At 34.6% G+C, this 20,157-nt stretch overlaps 2 protein-coding genes across 3 annotated transcripts; one reads left to right on the forward strand and one right to left on the reverse strand.

The window, feature by feature from the left end:
* Positions 1–38: 38 nt before the first annotated feature.
* LOC130976629 (sister chromatid cohesion protein PDS5 homolog A-like) lies at positions 39–15,118 on the reverse strand. 2 transcript variants are annotated; one of them, XM_057901541.1, is made up of 33 exons: positions 14,831–15,118; positions 12,885–13,088; positions 12,537–12,718; positions 11,752–11,878; positions 11,403–11,621; positions 11,056–11,272; positions 10,818–10,963; positions 10,574–10,716; positions 9,248–9,397; positions 9,119–9,167; positions 8,838–9,029; positions 7,972–8,154; positions 7,269–7,423; positions 7,070–7,196; positions 6,841–6,990; positions 6,696–6,752; positions 6,392–6,528; positions 6,139–6,256; positions 5,837–5,971; positions 5,545–5,741; positions 4,818–4,974; positions 4,579–4,716; positions 3,857–3,928; positions 3,175–3,765; positions 2,975–3,082; positions 2,713–2,792; positions 2,220–2,271; positions 2,047–2,133; positions 1,933–1,970; positions 1,646–1,705; positions 1,421–1,569; positions 809–1,254; positions 39–719 (listed from the first exon to the last, which is right to left on the reverse strand). In XM_057901541.1, exons 1-33 carry the CDS (start codon positions 14,921–14,923, stop codon positions 654–656), a joined length of 5,025 nt encoding a protein of 1,674 aa, XP_057757524.1. In that variant the 5' UTR covers positions 14,924–15,118; the 3' UTR covers positions 39–653. The 2 variants fall into 2 exon arrangements, with proteins under 2 accessions (XP_057757524.1, XP_057757523.1); XM_057901540.1 differs by having other exon boundaries at positions 6,139–6,301.
* Positions 15,119–16,340: 1,222 nt separating this feature from the next.
* Positions 16,341–19,528, forward strand: LOC130973312 (tRNA (guanine(9)-N1)-methyltransferase). The gene is made up of 3 exons (XM_057897784.1): positions 16,341–16,992; positions 18,164–18,523; positions 18,828–19,528. Exons 1-3 carry the CDS (start codon positions 16,405–16,407, stop codon positions 19,044–19,046), a joined length of 1,167 nt encoding a protein of 388 aa, XP_057753767.1. The 5' UTR covers positions 16,341–16,404; the 3' UTR covers positions 19,047–19,528.
* The last annotated feature ends 629 nt before the right edge of the window (positions 19,529–20,157 follow it).

Raw genomic sequence — 20,157 nt, forward strand, 5'->3', positions numbered from 1 at the left:
AAACACGAGCACAATGTCACAACCAAAGAAGCCTCTAATAGTTCCAAAGATTCATAGAATACATTACCATGAAAATTCAAAGTCATCATCATGATAATGAAACTCATTTCAGTCCACATTTAAGAATTCAGAGAGGATGTTCACAAACCATAACCATGTGTAACACAACACCTTCAAGTTAATGGTAAGGTCATATTTTTCCATGGATGCTAGGACTAGAGAAGTATGAATAAGCAAATGATACAAGGAGTACAATTTATATCCCCACGTATAGCTGTACATGTTTTTCCCCACTAAATTAATTATGATGGAAGGATGAACAACACCCTCATGAATCATATGCTAAACCTATCACCTAAATCAACACAAGGTCATTTCGTAGAACACAATCCTAAAAATCCCTAAGTGCCGTCGTCAACGTTTTCTTTTACATCTTTTTAACTTCGCCGAAACGTGGGAATGACACCTGTTATTGTACATTCTACAAAAGATGCTACAAGACATGATTGATAAGCACATCTATTTGTGAGTGAACACATATGGAAGTCATCATTCACAACATAGACATGTACTTCACTTTGAACAGATGACATGCTGTCCACAACTAATATTGCCGCAATCTACAGATGTTTGTGCTTCAGCAGCCAAACTGGTCATCGCTTCTTCACCGAGCTTTTCTTACTTGAGCTTTTCTTACCTGAGCATTGTTTCCATTTGCTCTGCATCAACCATTCTCAGCTATCAGCTTTGACAATGTACTATTTTTTAAAACAATAATTAAAAACCGAAAAAAAAGGGTATAAATTACCAGTGGCTCATCATCAGCAACCTCAGCAATTTTGGGGCTATGAGGAGTTGTCGACTCCACGTGTGATTTTTCAACGCCTTTGGGACTACTTTCCTCATTGTTGTCATTTTGATTCCCTTCAGAACCTGATTCCGCTTCTCCATTATCCTTCTCTCTTGTATCTCCACTTGATTTGCCTACATCTTGTTCTTTCGAACTGTTTTCTTCGGCATCATTTCGAGCTCCTAGAGGGGCAGTTTCTTCAGCATCTTCAGAATGCCTCTCACTATGATCATGCATCTCTTCATCTGACTCCTCCTTTTCTTCTTCTAATTTGTCCCTTTTACTTGAGCTCTTCCCTTTCTTAGGCCTCTTTCCATGCGAAGTCGATTTTACTTTCTTGGTAGACTTATTCTTTTTTATTTGATCAGAGTCAGACCCTTCAGCCTGTTCCCCTTCAGAACCATCTGTAGTGGAAAACTATTTAAAAACCTCACCAAAATAATAAGTAGAAGAAAAATATAAAGCATAGTTGTGCGACATCCAGCATGGCACAAGTCTTTTAAGAGAGACACACGTGGGAGCACACACAAGCACCAATGCATACATTACATATATTTTAAGACATATTACCGGAGTTTGCCTCAGCTTTGGATACCATGGTCTCTTCAGGATTTGATATCTCAGAACTCTCTTTGGCATCCTCTTGACGGAGATGGCCCTGTGATGCGCCTTTTTGTCCACGTTTTACATGTTTGGCAGGAGATTGTTTGCCATTAGCTCTACAAAATACAATGATACTAGTTAGCATAGAACAAATTAGCAAATGTAAGAAGGATCTCGTGCTCTTCCACTAACATTGTTTTGGTCGTTTTACTGGCTGAAACACTTGAACTTCTCTGTTTCTTCCCCATAGACCTACAAAAAATTCAAGGAATCAGCCCACAGAAGGAAAATGCTCATAATGGGGTACAAAATCATGTCAATAAAGCTAATAGTCCTATAACTCGCATCACACTTTAAGCAGGTTAACATTTATTGAAATTTTCCATAGAGTATTGAGGAAATTTCATATTTTTTCTAAAGTGATATTTATTCATTCAAATTACTAGAAGTAAAAACTAATTTGTAGAGGGAATACTTACGCTTCAGGAGTAGAGAGAGTTTTCGAAGGCTTCATCTTCTGGAAAGAATAAATATAAAACAAATCAGACTAAAACAATAGTTCAAAAAAAATATACTTGAGAGAGAGAAAGAACCTTAGTAGATTTGCGATCCTTGTCAATGAGCTCCCAGCGCTCCTTTTCTAAGCGTAGCACTTCTACATCTCCATCTTCATATAATATCTTACACGACATGCCACAGTACACATGTCAGAAATGTTACAATTAGGCAGCAAAATACCTTCATAATAATCAGAGCATAAGCTTACCACGTGCTTCTTCTTTGAAGGATCATATGACTTAATAGTTCCCTCGTAAAATCTGTGGAACAATAATAAAACAAAACCAGAACCTCAATTAAAAAATTATCAAAACAAGAGAAGGCATTAGGGATTTTAGAAATTTGTTCCTAGGGTTCATATAACATAGAAAGTGCATTTTAAGTATAAAGGGAACTTCATGACAACAACCCCCCAGTACCAAACAGAAACTAGCATCAGTTGATGCAAAACAAACGCAGTATTAAAAACTTCAAAAATATGCAAACTAAGAAAGGTATAGTCAATAGAAACATCTTTACCCTTCAGTTATCATTAGAAAATATGGTCAAAATGTCAACATACTTTGGAAAAATAAATAGTTGTTCTTTGTCTTGTTTGTCCTTCATACAAACCAAATAGCATAAATTCTTTTTCCCTACTTCTACAGCTAATCTCTTGATTTAAAAAGGGGAAAAAAGAACACTAAAAACAAAAGACTTACTCCTTATCTATTGGCCACCAAACTTTAATCCTGCAGCCAATTAGATTTTCAGCCTCACTATCATCTTCCTTCATTGTGCACTACCAACAAAAGAAGCAAAATCAAACTATTATCGAAGGAAAAAGACAAAAGACAAACATTATAGCATATATAATGGGCGTGTAGAATGTAGATATAAGATCTGCACATGGCATAGAGATGTTATTGACATCAAAAGTCAAAACCACCACAACATTGATTACATAGCTGCAGAAAGATTTACCTTGGTCAATCCTCCAATACTTTTTCTTTTAAGCTTTTTGGGAGACCCAATTGATGATTTGAGATTTTCATTTTCAACCTTGTCAGTTCTTTTTAAATCATCAAGACTCTGCAATAAAGAGAGAAAAATAATCAAAGTCTACAAAACTGATAAATTCTACCTCATACAATAATACATATCACTTGACAGTAAGATTTCACCTTGTCGTGCTCATCAAATTTGATGGCCTTGTCATTGTGATAGCTCTTAGAGGCCTTAGCTTTAGGTTTTATCGAGCGCTCACTGCTTTTGACCATTTTTTTTGGCAGAGCTTTGCTATCTGTATCAAGGCTGAGTTTTGCTTCCAAGTGTGGTTTCACTCTAGAGGACTCTTCCCCTGAAACTATTTGAGAAGCCTTTGATGTACTACTTGGTCTCAATTTACCATGAGTCAAAGAAGTTCGCCTACGTTTAGGCACTGGAACAGATGATGCTTCTTCAACTTTTCTCTTTCTAGCTATAAACTCTGGATCATTTTGCTCCTTCTTGCTCAAAGAATGTTCATGACCATTACTTGACTCAAAGTTAGTAGATATCCCCAAGTTATCTAAGTTAATTTCTCTGACCATATTTAAGATATCAATATCATTTTCAGCCTTCTTTGTTTCAGCCGGCACAGACTTCTTCTTGTTAACTTTTTTGACCTTGGTTCCCTTTGATTTTATGTTCTTCATTATTTTCCCCAGAGGCATTTCATTTCCATCTTTTTCACTGTCCTTTAAAGCATTGCCCTCAACTGACTGAGATGGAACCTGATACACCAAAAAGAATATTATCACACTGCTGAAGATATAAAGGCAACCCAAAGCTGATATTTGATTTTACCCTTTGCAGGAAACCTACCATTTCTAATTCAAGTGATTCAAAGTGAGTCATGGCACTTTCATCAGCCAACCAGGTTCTCACTTCACTTACCTGCCAGATGAAACAAACAGCTTTAACATCTTAATTAGAAGCGATCAAGATCCTAAATTTGTAAAATCTGCATATGTTAAGTTGAAGGCAAATCCATCTAAATTCCATGCTTAGAATGAAGCTTATACATAACTAACACATTCACACCCCCACCAAACAATAAGGCTGCATTTGTTTACAAGCACGAGACATTGAGACAGGGACACGATCGTGTTTGGCAAATGAGACGGACAGAAATATTGTGTCCAAAAACATTGAATTAGTGTATTTTGTGTCCATCCAAAAGGACACAGAGACACTAACAAGAGACACAACTTATTTTTCATTTTTTTTCATTATTCTTGTTAATTTTTCATAATTATATTTTTTATTATCATAATTTTCCCCAAATTTTTTGAATGAAAGAAAAATGAGAATAAATTAAACTTCCATAATTTGTTCTAGTTTATCACCAAACAAAATACAAAAAACACTAATTTTTGTCTCTGTATTTTGTGTCTTGTTCTCAAAGTCTTGTCTTGTCTTGTCCTATTCTCAAAACCAAACACAGCCTAAGAAGATGCTATCACCATTTAATCAGAGCAAAATGGCTTCTTATAAATAAATTATACAATTGTCTATATAACTTAGCTGTTAGCAGAAGAGAATACCGTGTCATCTTCCTTCTCACGCATTTTGTATAGTATTGGAGGAAGAGAAATTGAAGGAGAAGACCCTTGTAAATCAACATCCTTCTGTACCAGTCGCTTAGTGATTGCTAACCCAAGGTCACATATGCCATGAGAATTCTGGTTATTCATGGATCATACACATGAGATTCTCTCCAATATGTTGTACAAAATTTTTCCTATGTCACTAATTTAATACACACAAAAAAAAAAAAACCCACCTTTGACTTAGATGCATCAACTACATCTTCAGAGTGCTTGATATTCTGAAAAATAGATGTGACGGTAGATATGATTTCCTTCTCCCGGTTAGTAGTTAATTCTGATTTGACATCTTCATCTATTTGGACTAGCATTGATAGCACCAAATGCAACTGCCTGAAATTCATGGCAGAATACAAATTCCATAAGATTCAGCATTTTCAACATATTAAATACTTTGAACCCTAGCAGCAGCTAGAAATCTATAGGTATCAACTCAACATGCATTCCACCATAATGTTCAAAACATCACACCATCTATACTTGTGGAGAACAAACAAGTAAAACAGATATATCTAAGTTACAAACAAACAAAAAAAATGCACGATAGCACAAGGACCCTAATTTGGTTTGGACAGGGTAGATGTCTGACATGCATAAAGGAAAGCTTCTAAAAATGGCAGATGGCATGCATGATACCACTTATTCTGCAGAAAGCCGCTGATAAGAACTATTAAAAAAATATGAATTCACAAAAGCAGTATACATGACACCAACATTCAAAATGTACCAAAGTATACAGGACATTCAATCTGCAGGCCCTATACAGCTATGTGTGTGTGTGTGTGTGTGTGTGTGAGAGAGAGAGAGAGAGAGACTCCTTGAGGCCTCTAGTTTCAACCAGTTTCACAGAAAATTATCCAAATATGCATTCAACAGAGATGTCCTACATGGGCAACACAGTACCTGTATATGTTATCATAGGCTTCAACATCCTTGCACTCATCAACATTGGGACATGATATGCTAGCAAGTGCATGAACTAGGAATGGAAGGATGTATTCAGGGTATGTGGTCAAGGGATTTGCATCTGATTGAACAGAAAGCTGTCGTGCCTTTGCTTGTTGAAGCATTTGAATAATGTCAGCCAGGTTCAGCTTATCCTACATTTATGAGCAGAAGCCACCATAAGGACACCAATTGATCACAAAGCTAGGAACTGCAAACACAACAATGATTGAAGAAATAAGAAACTTACCTCTGAAAACTCCTCTGGCTTGGACTCAAATATGTTGAATACAAAGGCACAAGCATATTTGGCATCCAAAAGGTTGTCTTTTATATATTGATGAACTTTGCTTAAGAAAATGCTCCTAGCTTGAGGGAAGCCAATCTATAAGATCCAAAATTTGACAAAGAGCAGTTACTAGGTTGAAAAGAAACTTTGACAACATAATGTCTGCCTATACATATGAAAGCATTATCTTATTTTGCTATTAAATGTGGTGAATAAATTAGTAATACTTATGAAGCCATTATGCACAGGACGGAAGAAGTCACCTCTGACACCCTCAAAGTTAAGTGGAAAATATCAACAGGCATCTTATGATCCCAGAGCCTTGACAAACGAAGAACTGCCTTGGCAGCAGCAAGCTTCAAATGGGCTTTATCAACTGAACTGCAAGAGGACATATATGAAGGCATACTATGTAGCATCTGAACCCTACAAGTACAGTTGAACTGGAAAAGGAAATAAAAGAAGCCAAACTTCATATAAATTAACTTAAAATACAGCTTGGTAAAACTGTTATACCTGGACTGCAAGTCCTTTGATATTTCACCATAGGAAAGCATGTTTCTAAGGATATGCAGGAGACTATCAATACCAGAACGAACATGAGCATCTTTAACTGGCATGTAGCTCTTCACTATGGTTTTAATTCCATATATCTTCAGCAAAAGATAAAAAAAATAAATAAATAAGGCAGGAAACATAAAAATAAAATAATTTGCCAACAAAAAGCAGCTACTTGGAATTTTCAACTTAGGCATTTTGAGTATGCAAATGCTATTCATGGCATCAAAACAAATAGAATAGATTTGTTCTTCCTACCTACCTTCAACATACATAAATCACTTGTGTCATCCCATGAAGCTCTCGTGTAATCTTCTTTCTGAAACATTTGAAATATAAAAATAGGAATTAATTGCTTCCATGCTTATCCCATAAAGGAGAACATTGATAGAAATCATTAGTCTTACACTATCCTGTTTCAGTATCTTGTTTATTATAAACTCTTCAATTTCACTCTCTCTTGTTTCAAAAACAGGCATTGCAGTCTGTGCTATGCACCCCAGAGACTGTAGTACCGAAGGTAAATGAGTTTTCTCCTCCAGCATATCCACAAGCCTCTGCGTATAAGACAAGAAAATTGAACAATCAGAGAAAAAAATTGAAAATATTACAGTAAGTGAAGTAACTATACAAAACCTTGTAAAGAACAGAGAGAGATTTTAGGCCATCATCCTTTGTTATTGCAGCCAGGGCATGCACAGCATACTTGGCCTGTCTCCGGTTGCCTTCCAAACATAATCTCTCCAACATAAGATCGACAGAGCTGCATCAAAGAGGGAGGTAAGAAAATTATTCAAGGAAACAGATATAAAAATAAAGAATTTAACAGTGCCACCTTGATGTAACTGCGAGTTGTTCACGAATAGTACCACCAGCCTTGGCTAAAACATTTGACACCCCCTCTTTGATCACATCATTATTATCCTTAAGTAAATTCACCAGCTCCTCCTCACTGCCACTAAAAAGAACTGGACTATAACGAGCAATTATCTGAATTCACAAAGTAAATTCAATTAGAAAGTAACATAAGGTGTTTCCAACACACACACTTCATGACAAAATTACAGTCATAACAGAGCTGTAAAAACTAATTTAAAATATACAACCCCACAGATTAGACATTGATAACTTTACTAGGGCTCTTCCTAACAACTTAAAAATAGAGAGGTATTGGCTCCATAATTATTCACACACCCATTACCACGTAAAATCAAATCTTAACACAAGGTATTATGGGAGTAAGGTTTCTCTGCGCTATATGTTTGAAAGGCTTAGAAGGTAAGGAGTGTGTTAAGAGATATATTAAATTATTCATTGAGCCTCTAAAACCAAAGTTTTGGGATGATTTGGTACATTACAGGAAATGGCTTTGCAATTAGTGAAAGAAAAATAAACTAAAGGGTTGGGCCTTTTTAAAAAAAAAGTCATTCTTTAAAAAAAATCAAGAAAGGAAAAAATATTCGCAACACACAGAAGTTACAAGTGCTTCCAATAACCAAATGCAATAATTTACTGCACCTAAAACATCATGTACTTACCACCAACATATTCATGCAGGACTGTATCCGTTGTTCATTCTCTGCAGCTTTATGTTTAACAATTTCTGAAAGAATAGCTTTGACATGCTCCTTGTTGAAAAGCAGATATGAGCATTGCACGTAGAATGTATCCAGAAATTCATAGAGCTGATGTTTCTCACCAAGTAATTTAAGCAGATCTTCCTGCATACAAAAGTTAATAAATAAATAACCAAAATTAGTAAAGGACACGCTACAAGCTGATAGATATAAACAATTTATGTATCTCTACCTAACAGCTTAAGCTTTTAGGAGAGATGGTTTCATGACATGATATTAAATCTTCTATTACCAAAAGATATAGAGTTTGATCCTTGTTGCCCACATTCTTCTAATTAAAGATAAAATTTCAGCATAAAGCATATATAAAAATATGTATAAATTCATGCTTCAAGTCTAAAAGAGACTCTTCCATGAGAACGCATGTTATATATATAACCATTTATGTGTCGCAATCCAAATTATAACGAGCCTTTTGTTCTAAAACTCTGAATCATAAACTGACTGCAAAATTTGGATGTTCAAATACTAGTTTCAAAGGCACCAAAAGGTTATTATTCTCTAGAACTATATTATTACAACCCATGTAGTTCATTAAGGGTGCATTTAAGATGTTCACGGTGGCATTCAAAAAGCATATCCAGAGAAACATCACTCACGCATATTATATTAGCAAAAAGCTCTGACACTAGGTTAGCTATTAGCTTCAAAGATTTAGTTATCAATCTTGCATATTCACTTCAAAAATACAGTTCCATATAGCTTGCAACCATTATGTCCCAAATAAGTTATCCCAAACTGCATCTATCAGATTCTGATTATATTACCTGGTATACACGGGTCTGATGGTAGCTAACATTTGGATCAACAAGATTCGTCAAAATTTTCCAGACATTCTCATCTTCTAATTGATCAAGAATCTGGAAATTCTCTTCAGCCTTTGCAGAGTCAGAAAAAGAACGGGACATTACTCGGAAACAGAATGCAATCTTTTTTTGGACCTCAGGATTGTCTTTATCCTGCATTAGGAAGATTATTTTTTCATCAATTAATTTTTTATCAAATTTCCTGTTGAAAATATATCTTTCTAATTTCCAAAGCTACATACCTGACTCGTCTGCCTCATAGCAAGATACTTCTGCATCTCTTGCTGCAACCTGCCACCAAAGTTATATCATGCAGACTGGAAAACAGACACCAGAAGCATAAAATCATCACAGAAATAAACCAAACTTACCTTTGTTTTTGTTCAAGTATCTTTTCAAGAGCCCTGACCTCTAACTTATCAAATTTAGAGAAAATCTCAATCCAACGTTTAACTACATCATTGGTTGAAAACTCTGATGGAAACAGAGACCCACTTAGAACAGATTCAATTACATCTGATCTGCAGAATGAAGTGAATAGAAGAAAAAATCAATAACTAAAATAGCTGTATCCGTAGGAAACAATTGTGCTATCTCTATATAAACATCACTAATGCATTGAATTCAATCAACTTGTATCAGTAAAGATTGTTGAAACTAGCAAGTTTTACCCAAGTTTAAGCAGCAGATTATGACATGGCAACATGCAAGTTTTGACCAAGTACAACAAGGACCTTTCAGGCTGACAAATTTTACAAAAAGAAGGGACAACCGAATTCAATAAAATTTTATAACTTCAATCGATAGTATACCAAGAAAAATTGGAAACATAGGAGGTTGGTTGTGGACATCTATTCTCATCCCACCAAGAGAAAGGCCCATGGAATTGGCCACCTTTTATTATACCAAGAGAAAAAGATCCATGACATAAGTGATAAGTGTACCATCAAAGCAAATAATATGGTCAGATTTCTTTCGTTCAGGTTTTCTTCCATCTGCCCTTAAGAACACTAATTATGCATGCCATTGAGGAGGTAGGTATCATTCAAATAACTTCTAACCACATTCTTAAAAAAAAAAAAAAAACGAATCTAGGATCCTAGGATTTCCAATAATTGCTTAGTTGCTTGCTGCTGCTATTTCTGAACTCATGAATCAACTCGAGAAACGTTAGGCATGCTTAAGCCTCAAAGTCATAGCACAAATGGTTGCTTTCGCAATTACAACATGGCTGCCTTCCAAGTTCTTGGTAAATACCACATATTTGTAATTAGTTGGATAGTCACTTAAAATTCAACTATTTTATTATCTCAATATTCTCTTAAAAAAGGTTTATTCATAAAGAAAAAAGAATTGCTATACCAAAACTAAACAAATATTCATTATCTAAGATATACATAGCTCCCCCAGATTCACAATTAGTGGTTTCATTCCAAGTTCCAAACTCCTTTATCTGCTAAATTATAAGCACTTAATCTAATGTGTGTTTGTGATTCATATTTACGCAAATGTATCAATTTAATATGAATAAAGAAAAAGAATGGACTGTCCTTACTTTATTGTCACAAAAAAGGTTACCACATCCTTTGTCGTCATATATTATACAAAAAAAAAAAGGGATAACTTTTTCAAATGCCACCCAAATAATTGCAAAGAAGAGATAACAAAAATCTAGGGATGCTTCAACATCTTTTCACCTGAAATCTTTGTCATAGAAGCATGTAAGGATCTTCCCTGGAATCCAATCATATTCATTGAGATTAACTGTGTCGGAGCTTTTCTCACAACAGACTTTATATATGTCAGCCAATCTTTCCAAGGTATACTTTTTAACAAGTAGCTGGAAATACAAAGAGAACCAAAGATTTAAGACACAGTTAACTGAAATCAGCAGAATTAAGAGAGGGTACAAGAAAATGGCAGCTTTAGAGGCATCCATACAGATTTGTCACGAAGCCGTTCTGCAACAAGTTTTAATGTTTCAAGAGGAACAGCATTTGGTGCATGACATGCCACATCGCAGATAACAGCCACAACTTGCTTTCTAACATTTTCATCCAAATCCAGCATCCGGTCACAAAGGGAAGCTAAGAATTCAAAAACCCATACAAATTAGAAATACAGTAAAAGAATAAGAAGCTGGAACTTTTATATCTTCATATTTGTTTAATGCACTCACAGAATATTGCAGGTGCTTCAGCCCTAAAAGGATTTGACAGCAAGGAGCTCTTTACATGCTTAATGATAGACATGCGAACCCCAACATCTCTATCAGTCAACCTTTTCAAAAATTCAGAAAATACAGGCTGAAATATTTCAGGAATGGAAGATCCAGGAAGAGCAATTATATCGCCAACCATGTTCACTGCTTTCATACGAGTTTCCAGCTCATCCGTCTGCAAATTTCCACACTAGAAATAAGGACCCAGGCCTCGAATTTGTAATTATATTTAAGACAATAATTATGATAAATTCGTATGTTGTGATAACATCAAGCATTAGGAAAGTCACTATGTCACGAGTTACCATTAGCTCTCCTGTTATGTATGGAAGAACTCCAGATAGGACCTCAGGAGCACAGCAATAGAGATCATAGAGAACTGCATGGTATTGAACTTGATTGTTCACCAGCTTGCTATCTCCTGACATTAGGGATAAGAAAAATTGTTTAATGCTAGGTTCCAGTTTTCCCACACATTGCTGAATGACATCCATAGAAAGCTTCCTTGCAGCATCCGTAACATCCTGGAAATAAAAATCTGTGAGAATCATGTTTCTCATATAATATTGGATGTAAAAAGCATGATACTCATTCACTGGGGGCATAAGCATCTTCTTCAAAGAAGGGGAAAGTGTATAAGAAAAAAGCACTTACTCCTTTTTCACGGCCTAGTGTAGATAAAAGAATTGATAAAAGATCCTCGTGGATGTCCTCACTCTCTTCTAAGAGAACAACCATTATCATTTGCATGGACGACAGAACACTTTCTGGATGATCATCTCTGAGTGCAAAACAAAACATTCAAGCACAATTCATTAATCCAAAATAGGGTCGAAGACCTAAAATTGGCTTAACTCTAAGCTCAGTGACCAACATTATAATTAATTATTCAAAATTGATATCACATAGAAGTATTTACTCAGTGATATGATTTGATAAATCAAATATACAAGTATTAGACACAAAAAACAACTGGCAAAACAAAGATGAAATAATAAAACAATCAGTATTAAATTAAGTACTCGAATTTCGTATTATGCTTAGGATTTTGGTGTGCATAATAATATGTCAAGCACCACCCTGCAATATGGAAAATGAAATTTTAAGAAAAATAAAACCATGGGACAAGACAGGATGGGCAGGGAGGAATAAAATGAGAGATGTTTCATAGTTTATGCAGAATTAAAATGCTTGACACTCCATTCTAAAAATATCATTTCCAAGCAAACAAATATGCATAGTTCATAGTTTTATTATTTACACATAGTTTTAATTAATTTATCACCGAACATAGGATCCAAAACCAATATCAACCAACAAAATATCAAGTTTGCAATCACAGAAACATATAGCAAAAGCTTTTGGGGGAAAATATTACTTGCAACACAAGAAAATGGCTTAAACCACTAACTAGCTAAAAATTTTATTCACATACTAACCTAGCAACCGCAAAGAAAATTCTGAACATTTCGTTCACTAGATCATCACATTCAAGATCCAACATTACAACACACGATCTATATTTTGCAAGAGTATCCAACATAGCAACTCTCCGGCCAAAAGATGGACCATCAGTATCACTTAGACCACTAAAAGTGCTCACGATCAACTGAAAGATGTCCTGCAAAGCAATTTAACAAAAATTAAAATGAAGGACATTATGTTCCCAGCTAAAATCTCTGTTCTTATATTTTTGGCAGAAATAATAGGTTAAAAATCACACTTTTAATGTTATGTAAAAAAGGAAATCTAATTTGCAGAACCAGATTAATGTAAACAAAAGGCACCTTTAGCACGTCATCACTGTAAGGAGCCTCAGGTGCAGTGATCCGAGTTATCTCACAGAGACATGTTGCAACTAGAAGCTTAACATCCCGATCTTCATGCTTCAGTAGTTCAGGCTTAACAATTGCATTAAAAAAGGGCTTCATTGACTCCAGTTTTGAAGCTGATGGTGATTGATCTAACTCTGTAAGGCATCCTGCCGCTTGCTGCGGATGGAAAAACATGTTGAGTGGACAAGGGAGCGGGGGAAGTTGGCAGGTGCCACAATAAATCAATTTTCACTTAAAATGAAAATGTTCACATGCCTTGAATAGAAAGATTAAAATAAAGTTACTTTTAAATACTGGACTACATTGTGGTGCACACGTTCTCAAGATTATAGCCTTTATAGGGTTAAAGACTAGATTTCATTGTTAGGCATAAACCTATGTTTTTCTTTTCTTTTTTCCAAAGAACAATCACTATGAAGTAGAAGAGTGCAAACTCAAAACAGTTGTGCTACCAACTACTATGAAGTTCATAGTAGGTTTACATAGAAAGAAGGAATTTTCCACAAAATGAATACAATAACAACCACCAAGCTTTGTCACACAAAGTGGGGTTGGCTAAGTGGATGAAACTATGCCAATGAATCTTATGATAAACCATATTATAACTTTTCAAGGTCTCTCTCTATCACTAATTATTCAGGAGTATTTTCTACAAAAGCACACACAGTTATTAGCACTGCACATCTTATGATTAAAAAGTTCATCCATAATCAAAAGACCAAAAATCTATTTAACAAACTACTGCCAAAAGACTAATTCAGTATGTCCACATTACCAATTTATACAGACCTGTCTAAGCTTAATCCAAGTCCTCATTAAAAATTCAATATTTCTTTCTCAAATTTATCCCTTCATCTTGTTGATTATTCAATCAACAAGAATATTAGCCATTGAGATTGGACACCTACATTATTAGTCACTGTCCATTTGGTTACAGAATAACAGCATGAGGTATTGAGCCAACTCAGCAACTAGATTGCTAGATCCTCAAAATATTCGGAGAATATACTTGGCACTGAAAAAATTGAAGACATAAAAGCTTAAAGTACTTCCTAAAAGAAAGGAAAATTTCATTATCACTTAAGTTTTGGGCATCATACTGGTGTATAGGTATCATATTCGGTCAAGAAGCTAGGTACTATAGAGTATACTTTAACATTAATAGTGGTAGTGTGGTACAAATAATCTGACCAATCATTTCAACTCTTGAGGACACTTCTGCAAGTGTAATCCCACATCTTTCCAAGTCTTTTCCTTGGAACAAAAGCTATCTCTCTTAATCAATCTCATAGTATCCAAACTTAAGCAAGCTAACCTTTCAACCTCAAATGTGTTTGAAAATTGAAAGGGAACCCTAATTCTTCCAGGCATGCACACTGTACCTAATACAATTAAGTGTAACTCAGCTAGAGCACAAGTTAACACTATTATTGAACTCAACTAGAGCACAAGATAACACCTTTATAATCTAGCATGTACAAATCTTACGTACCACTACATGACCATACATTCACATATTAACCTAACTCAAAGGGAATCTCCACAAACTAGCTTCACCTAACCCAAACCCTCACCTCCAAAAGAGCAAATCTGTTAATTGCACTCCTGAATTGCCAAATCCTCACCAACACAATTCAAATCCGCAATTAGAAAACCCCACACACACAACAAGTATACAACTTTGGTGCATCAAAATAGTGGTAGAAGCCCCCAAATTAAGGATTTGAGCTAAATTAAACAATTCCCAGTACACAAATCAGCTAAACTCGATGCAGACAAAAAAAAATCGTCCATCGTTATAGCTCAGCAACGGAAATAACTAACCCAACCCCCCCAAAACCAAAGCAAACAAGCACAGAGTTGAAAATTTCATGAGAATTGGGGGAAGGAAGAAGCACCTCGAGGAGGGTGAGGAGAGAGTCGTCGTCGGAAGGAAGAGATTCGAGCTTGGATCCCAGCTCCTTGAGCTGAAGGTGAGCCTTCTGAGCCATGCTATGTTGTTGTTGTTCTTCTTCTTCCCTGCGGTCAACAAAACGGCGTCGTTTATGTGTTGAAGTGCCGCAGCGTTTGCGTGTTGAGTTCAATTCATGTGGAGGGGTTTTCAACGGAGAAGAGAGGGAGAGTGAAAAAAATAGCAGAAGAGGGTTTCGTTTCGTTTCTGTGTTTTTTTTTTTTCCCTTTGTTATTATTTGTGTGTGCGAGAGAGTGTGTGAGTGTGCGTCTATCTTGTTGTGTCACGAAGCTAGATGCGTTCGGAATCCTAATCCAAATCTATGCCAATTCATTTTCAATTTTCACTTCCTCTTCTTTCAAAACTTATTCACCCCCCTTTCAAACTACACTCTTACTTTCTATTTTCTTTCTTCCCTTTTCCCCCTTTTTCCTCTAATTTAGTAATTTCACTCAATCCAAAAATATCGATTTTTTTTTTTGGACGTGAAAATATCGGTTAATTAGCTTTGTATCGGTTAATATATCAAAATTAAACTTCATATATAACATAAAGAATTTCAAAAAAAATCAAATTGTTTGTTATTAGTTTTTACAAAAATATTTTTTGTATATAAAAAATTAACTATATATTAGTCACAAAATCAATTATTAAAAAATCAACTGTTATACATTTAAGTATATTTGTATTTAAAATATTATATACAAATAATTATTTTGTGACTATTTTTTAGCATAGTATGATTGATTTTTTTATTTCTAGTATTAGTTTTATTTTGTTTAATTTTTCTCTAAAATTTAAAAATTAAAAAGTTGGTTTAAGTTAAGTTTTTATTATCACAAATAATCTTACTTATCATCTTATTTTCTTATTTATATTATTGAATATTTATTTTGATAAAAAATGAAAAGAAAACTTATAAATACATTGAATTATATATTATTACATTTTACCTGATACTTGGGCCTTCGAAATATAATATTGGAGGGAGATGTCAAAAAAGAAAAAAAATATATCTACAGTTGTCTTGAAAGTGAGATATAGTTTAATTGTAATGGATATTTGTCATTTAGCTTGATGGTTTTGGAGATTTAAATGTTGTCTTGTTTTGTTCCTAATTATTGCAAATTTGCAATAAAGTAGCTTATTCCCTACCCAAATATATTACTAGACGTCTAGAACATTGGACTTCAATAATAACTTGTATAAGAAAAAAGTTTTTTATTGAAAAAAAAAACTTAAGATAATCTAATAATTAATTCACTAATTTACTTAAATAAATATTAAAAATTTAAATTATATCTTATGCTTACAGCATCTCACCAGTAAATATCGGCATGACGAAATAAGAAAAAAAAAACTTTTCATAAAATTGTTTATTAATATTATTATTAAAGGGACAAAAATTTATTATAAATAGAAGGGAAAGACAGTATTGGGAACCTTTATAACATGGAAATATTTTTGCATTTGCCGCTAACATGGAAACATTTTAGCGCTCTTGAAAATAAAAGTCGCCACATGCGAATTTACCAAATTAGACATGGCACTGAGTTAGTATTACGAATCAGCCCTAAACACTCTCCCAAAACCCAACACCAACACCACACCGCAAACCACAAATCCCTAACTATAACAATGCCGGAGTCGGAGGAGCCACGCGCCGCCGACGGAGACGGCGAGGCCACCGTACAAACGGAGGAGCCGTACCTGAATGACGAAAATGCCCCCGAGAAACCTCTGGTTCCTGAGGCAGGTGCTCCTCCTATGTCGAAGAATGCGCAGAAGAAGTTAGCGAAGATGCAGAGGTGGGAGGCGAGGAAGGCGGAGAAGAAGGCGCAGGCGAAGGAGCAGAGGAAGATGGAGGTGGAGAGGAAGCGGAGGGAGTGGGAGGAGAGGCTGGCGGCGATGGCGACGGAGGAGGAGAAGGAGAAGCTGTTGGAGTCGCGGAGGAGCCTCCGCAAGGAGAGGATGGAGCAGAGGTCGAGAGAGAAGGATGAGAAGAGAGAGAGACTCTGTGGAGCCAGGGAGAATGGCCAAAACGTCGTCGTTGACCTCGAGTTCGCTCACCTCATGAACCCTAACGAAATCCACAGCCTCGTTCAACAGGTTCCTTCATTACAAAAGAATTGTTATTGCTATAATGCTATTGCTGTTTTTCATTGTTTAATTTTCTTTGTTAATTCTCGTTTTAAATACAAAGCAGTGAACTTTTCTGTATTCAAATTAAGCTGATACTGGAGGATATTATTTTAAAGTCACATAATCTGATGTTTGGATATTAGTAGACTCAATCACTCAACACTATTGAATGTTGTGAAATGTGCTAGTAAGTGCCCTGTAAACATGTGTATTGTGTAGGTATTCTTCAAGTTGAAAGCATTGGCCCAAAAAAAGAAGATAAAATTGCAGCTTTTTGTAATGATCAAGTGAGGTTGAAGTCCCATTGAGAAAATTGATCAAATGAGGGATACAAAAGAATTTCGTAGTGTGCAAGGTTTAGGAGAATGAGAAGGAGCACTTTACTTTTTCTTAATCTTATATGCAATTAGAGTTTGTTTGAATGTCATTAAGTTGTTAGAAAAAGATTTTTTTTTTTAGTGTGTTTGGCAAAATTTTAGTGGTAAAAGTAAAAATAATAGAAAAATAAAAAAATTATTTTCTTTTAGATGTTATAATTTTCATTTTGTTAAAAGATCTTTTTTTTTACTTAAAAAAAGATGCTTTTTAACAAAAAAGAAATTTTACTTTTATATTGTTGTATCCAAATATAATTGTTACTTTGTTAGGTAAAAAGAAATTTTTACACGAGATATTCAAACGTGAAATTACTTTTTATTTTTCTAAAAGATCTTTAAAAAAAATCACTTGAAAAAAGATTTCTTTGTAAAAGTTCATCCAAACAAGCCATTGGTATTTCAACTTTGTGCTGTATTTCTGTAGCTAGTGTAGTGTGTATGTATAAAATTAGAGCATGGGACATACATAGAAAGTTCATCAGAAAATATAGGTGGCAATGGCATTAGATAGCATAAATAGTACTGTCTATTTAACCATCTGTGAATCAATAAGCACCCATTTGTTGGCAGATATTTTGGTTTGCTTTCGTTTTTCATAAAATTATAGGCCTTGCCAAAGTAAAAAGGGAAAGAAAAGAAAATTGATTGCAGCTTATTCTGGATTTTCACCTCCAACTAATGTTAATCTTTCCTAACTAGTCACCAAAAAGAAGAATCTTTCCTAATTACTGGAATTACCTTTGTTGCCATTGAACCTACAGATAATGTATTGCTATGCAGTGAATGGGAGGTGCTCTTCCCCTGCCCATCTTTGGCTGACTGGGTGCAGTGGAGAGATGGATGACCAATTACAAAGGATCCCTGGATTTGATAAGTGGATAATTGAGAAGGAAGCGAAATCCTACATCGAAGCCTTGCAAGATCGTAAGGAGAATTTGGTATATCTCACTGCAGATTCAGACACTGTTCTTGAAGAACTTGATCTGAAGAAGGTATATATTATTGGTGGCTTAGTGGATAGGAATCGGTGGAAGGGGATAACCATGAAGAAAGCAGAAGAACAAGGAATCCAAACAGCTAAGCTCCCAATTGGAAATTTCATGAAGATGTCTAGTTCTCAGGTATTATTCATCTTGAGCACTCATTGCTTTTTCTGTCAGAAATTGAATGCAAGTACTATGTAAATTCTGATTTTGACCCTTCTTCCAGCAATAAAGCATGAAATTTCCATAATGAAATCTTTGCACGTCTTATTGTTATTGTACCATCTGCAATTCTGATTTTGGTGTATTTGCTTTGCACGTTATGGTTATTACATTCCCGAGTGCTTGTTCAACTGATATCTGACAAGTGATTTCACATTTGGCCTCCACTTAAAGTAATGTAAGTTTCTGATGTAGTATAACTTTATTGTTTTATTTTCAGGTTCTTACTGTGAATCAAGTGTTGGAAATACTACTGAAGTTCCTGGAGACAAGGGATTGGAAAACATCTTTCTTTGCCGTTATCCCTCAAAGGAAAAGATGTCAAGGTGATGCAGAAGAAAATGCAGAAGCAGAAGATACATTAGAAGAAGATGACCAAAAGGATGATGAAAAGGCAAGTAAAAAGAAATGTGTTGAGGAGGAACCTTGTAATTGTTAGAAATTTAGAATCGTCACCAGCTTAGAGTGTCTCACCATATCTGTTCCGGTCATTGCACGGAGTGGTACCTCTTGCAAGTTGAATCTAACATATAAATACACAAATTTCATATCAGTGTTTTCACTTTTCACTGCCTTCAATTCTGACATAATGAATTAGCATAATTTTTTGTATTTTATTTTCTTAAAAATTGTTGCTGGATGCTCCATCAAGAGTGATATCCATGATGTACTTTGAAGAAACCTACCTCCCTGATGACTATTGAACTCAGGACTGTTCTTGGCTTTTGGATAATTGGATTCATTTCCAGTAGTTGTCAATTATGATGGAAAATTGGAAATGAGTGACTGGATCATCTACCTTTGAACTGTTTTGTTTGATTCAGCACTCAATTCTTTCTATGACTGAACCTTTTTATCATCTACCTTATTTTTCTACAAAATAAGGTTTACTGGAAACTCAGAGTAAGAATTTATTGTATCCGGCTAAATAATGTTTTAATATTATTATTACAAATGTGATAATAAATATATATTTATTTGTTCCCTTACTGTTATATTATTAATTATTATGCCTAAATATCATCTCTGCTAAGCAACTTAAATTGGTTGAGTAGTCAACTAATTTATTCGCTTAAAAAAATGTAAAGAGTTTGAAAAAAATATCATATATCATGTCAGCATAATTCTTCTATTTTGTGTGTGCATTTTATCATAAATTGCTGATGGAAAATATTTGTTTTCGTATTATTATATTAGTAATTTGTGTTAAAAAGGTATTGAAAATTAAAATTCGAATTACTTTAAGGATATATTTACAGATCATATCAGAAGTCATAAAGACTTATCCAACTCAAATAAATCATGAGACAAGCAAATTAATTGATAGGCACTACTACTTATGTGCATAGTAATATATAAAAAGTAACAAAAAAATGCAATATTATAAACTAGTTATACATTTGTTATTGTTATTTATTGAATACTTTTAAATAAATAAAATAAATATTAAAATTAAATAAATAAACACCAAGTGCCTTTGCGTTTTTCACGTGAGGAGTAAATACTCCTTCATCTTGCCCTATTAGGATTTTTTCCAAAATAGAATTTTT

The sequence above is a fragment of the Arachis stenosperma genome, chromosome 4, assembly GCF_014773155.1.
Source record: "Arachis stenosperma cultivar V10309 chromosome 4, arast.V10309.gnm1.PFL2, whole genome shotgun sequence".
NCBI classification, from domain to species: Eukaryota; Viridiplantae; Streptophyta; class Magnoliopsida; order Fabales; family Fabaceae; genus Arachis; species Arachis stenosperma.

What these genes read in the sequence shown, in the direction of transcription:
- LOC130973312 (XM_057897784.1), top strand. Translation starts at nt 16,405, where the DNA reads ATGCGAATTTACCAAATTAGACATGGCACTGAGTTAGTATTACGAATC. An exon ending in TCCACAGCCTCGTTCAACAG is followed by an intron (nt 16,993 to 18,163) that starts GTTCCTTCATTA and finishes TTGAACCTACAG; the next exon opens with ATAATGTATTGCTATGCAGT. An exon ending in TGAAGATGTCTAGTTCTCAG is followed by an intron (nt 18,524 to 18,827) that starts GTATTATTCATC and finishes TTTTATTTTCAG; the next exon opens with GTTCTTACTGTGAATCAAGT.
- LOC130976629 (XM_057901540.1), bottom strand. Translation starts at nt 14,923, where the DNA reads ATGGCTCAGAAGGCTCACCTTCAGCTCAAGGAGCTGGGATCCAAGCTC. An exon ending in CTCTCTCTGTTCTTTACAAG is followed by an intron (nt 6,991 to 7,069) that starts GTTTTGTATAGT and finishes TCTTATACGCAG; the next exon opens with AGGCTTGTGGATATGCTGGA. An exon ending in GTGATTTATGTATGTTGAAG is followed by an intron (nt 6,529 to 6,695) that starts GTAGGTAGGAAG and finishes CTTTTGCTGAAG; the next exon opens with ATATATGGAATTAAAACCAT.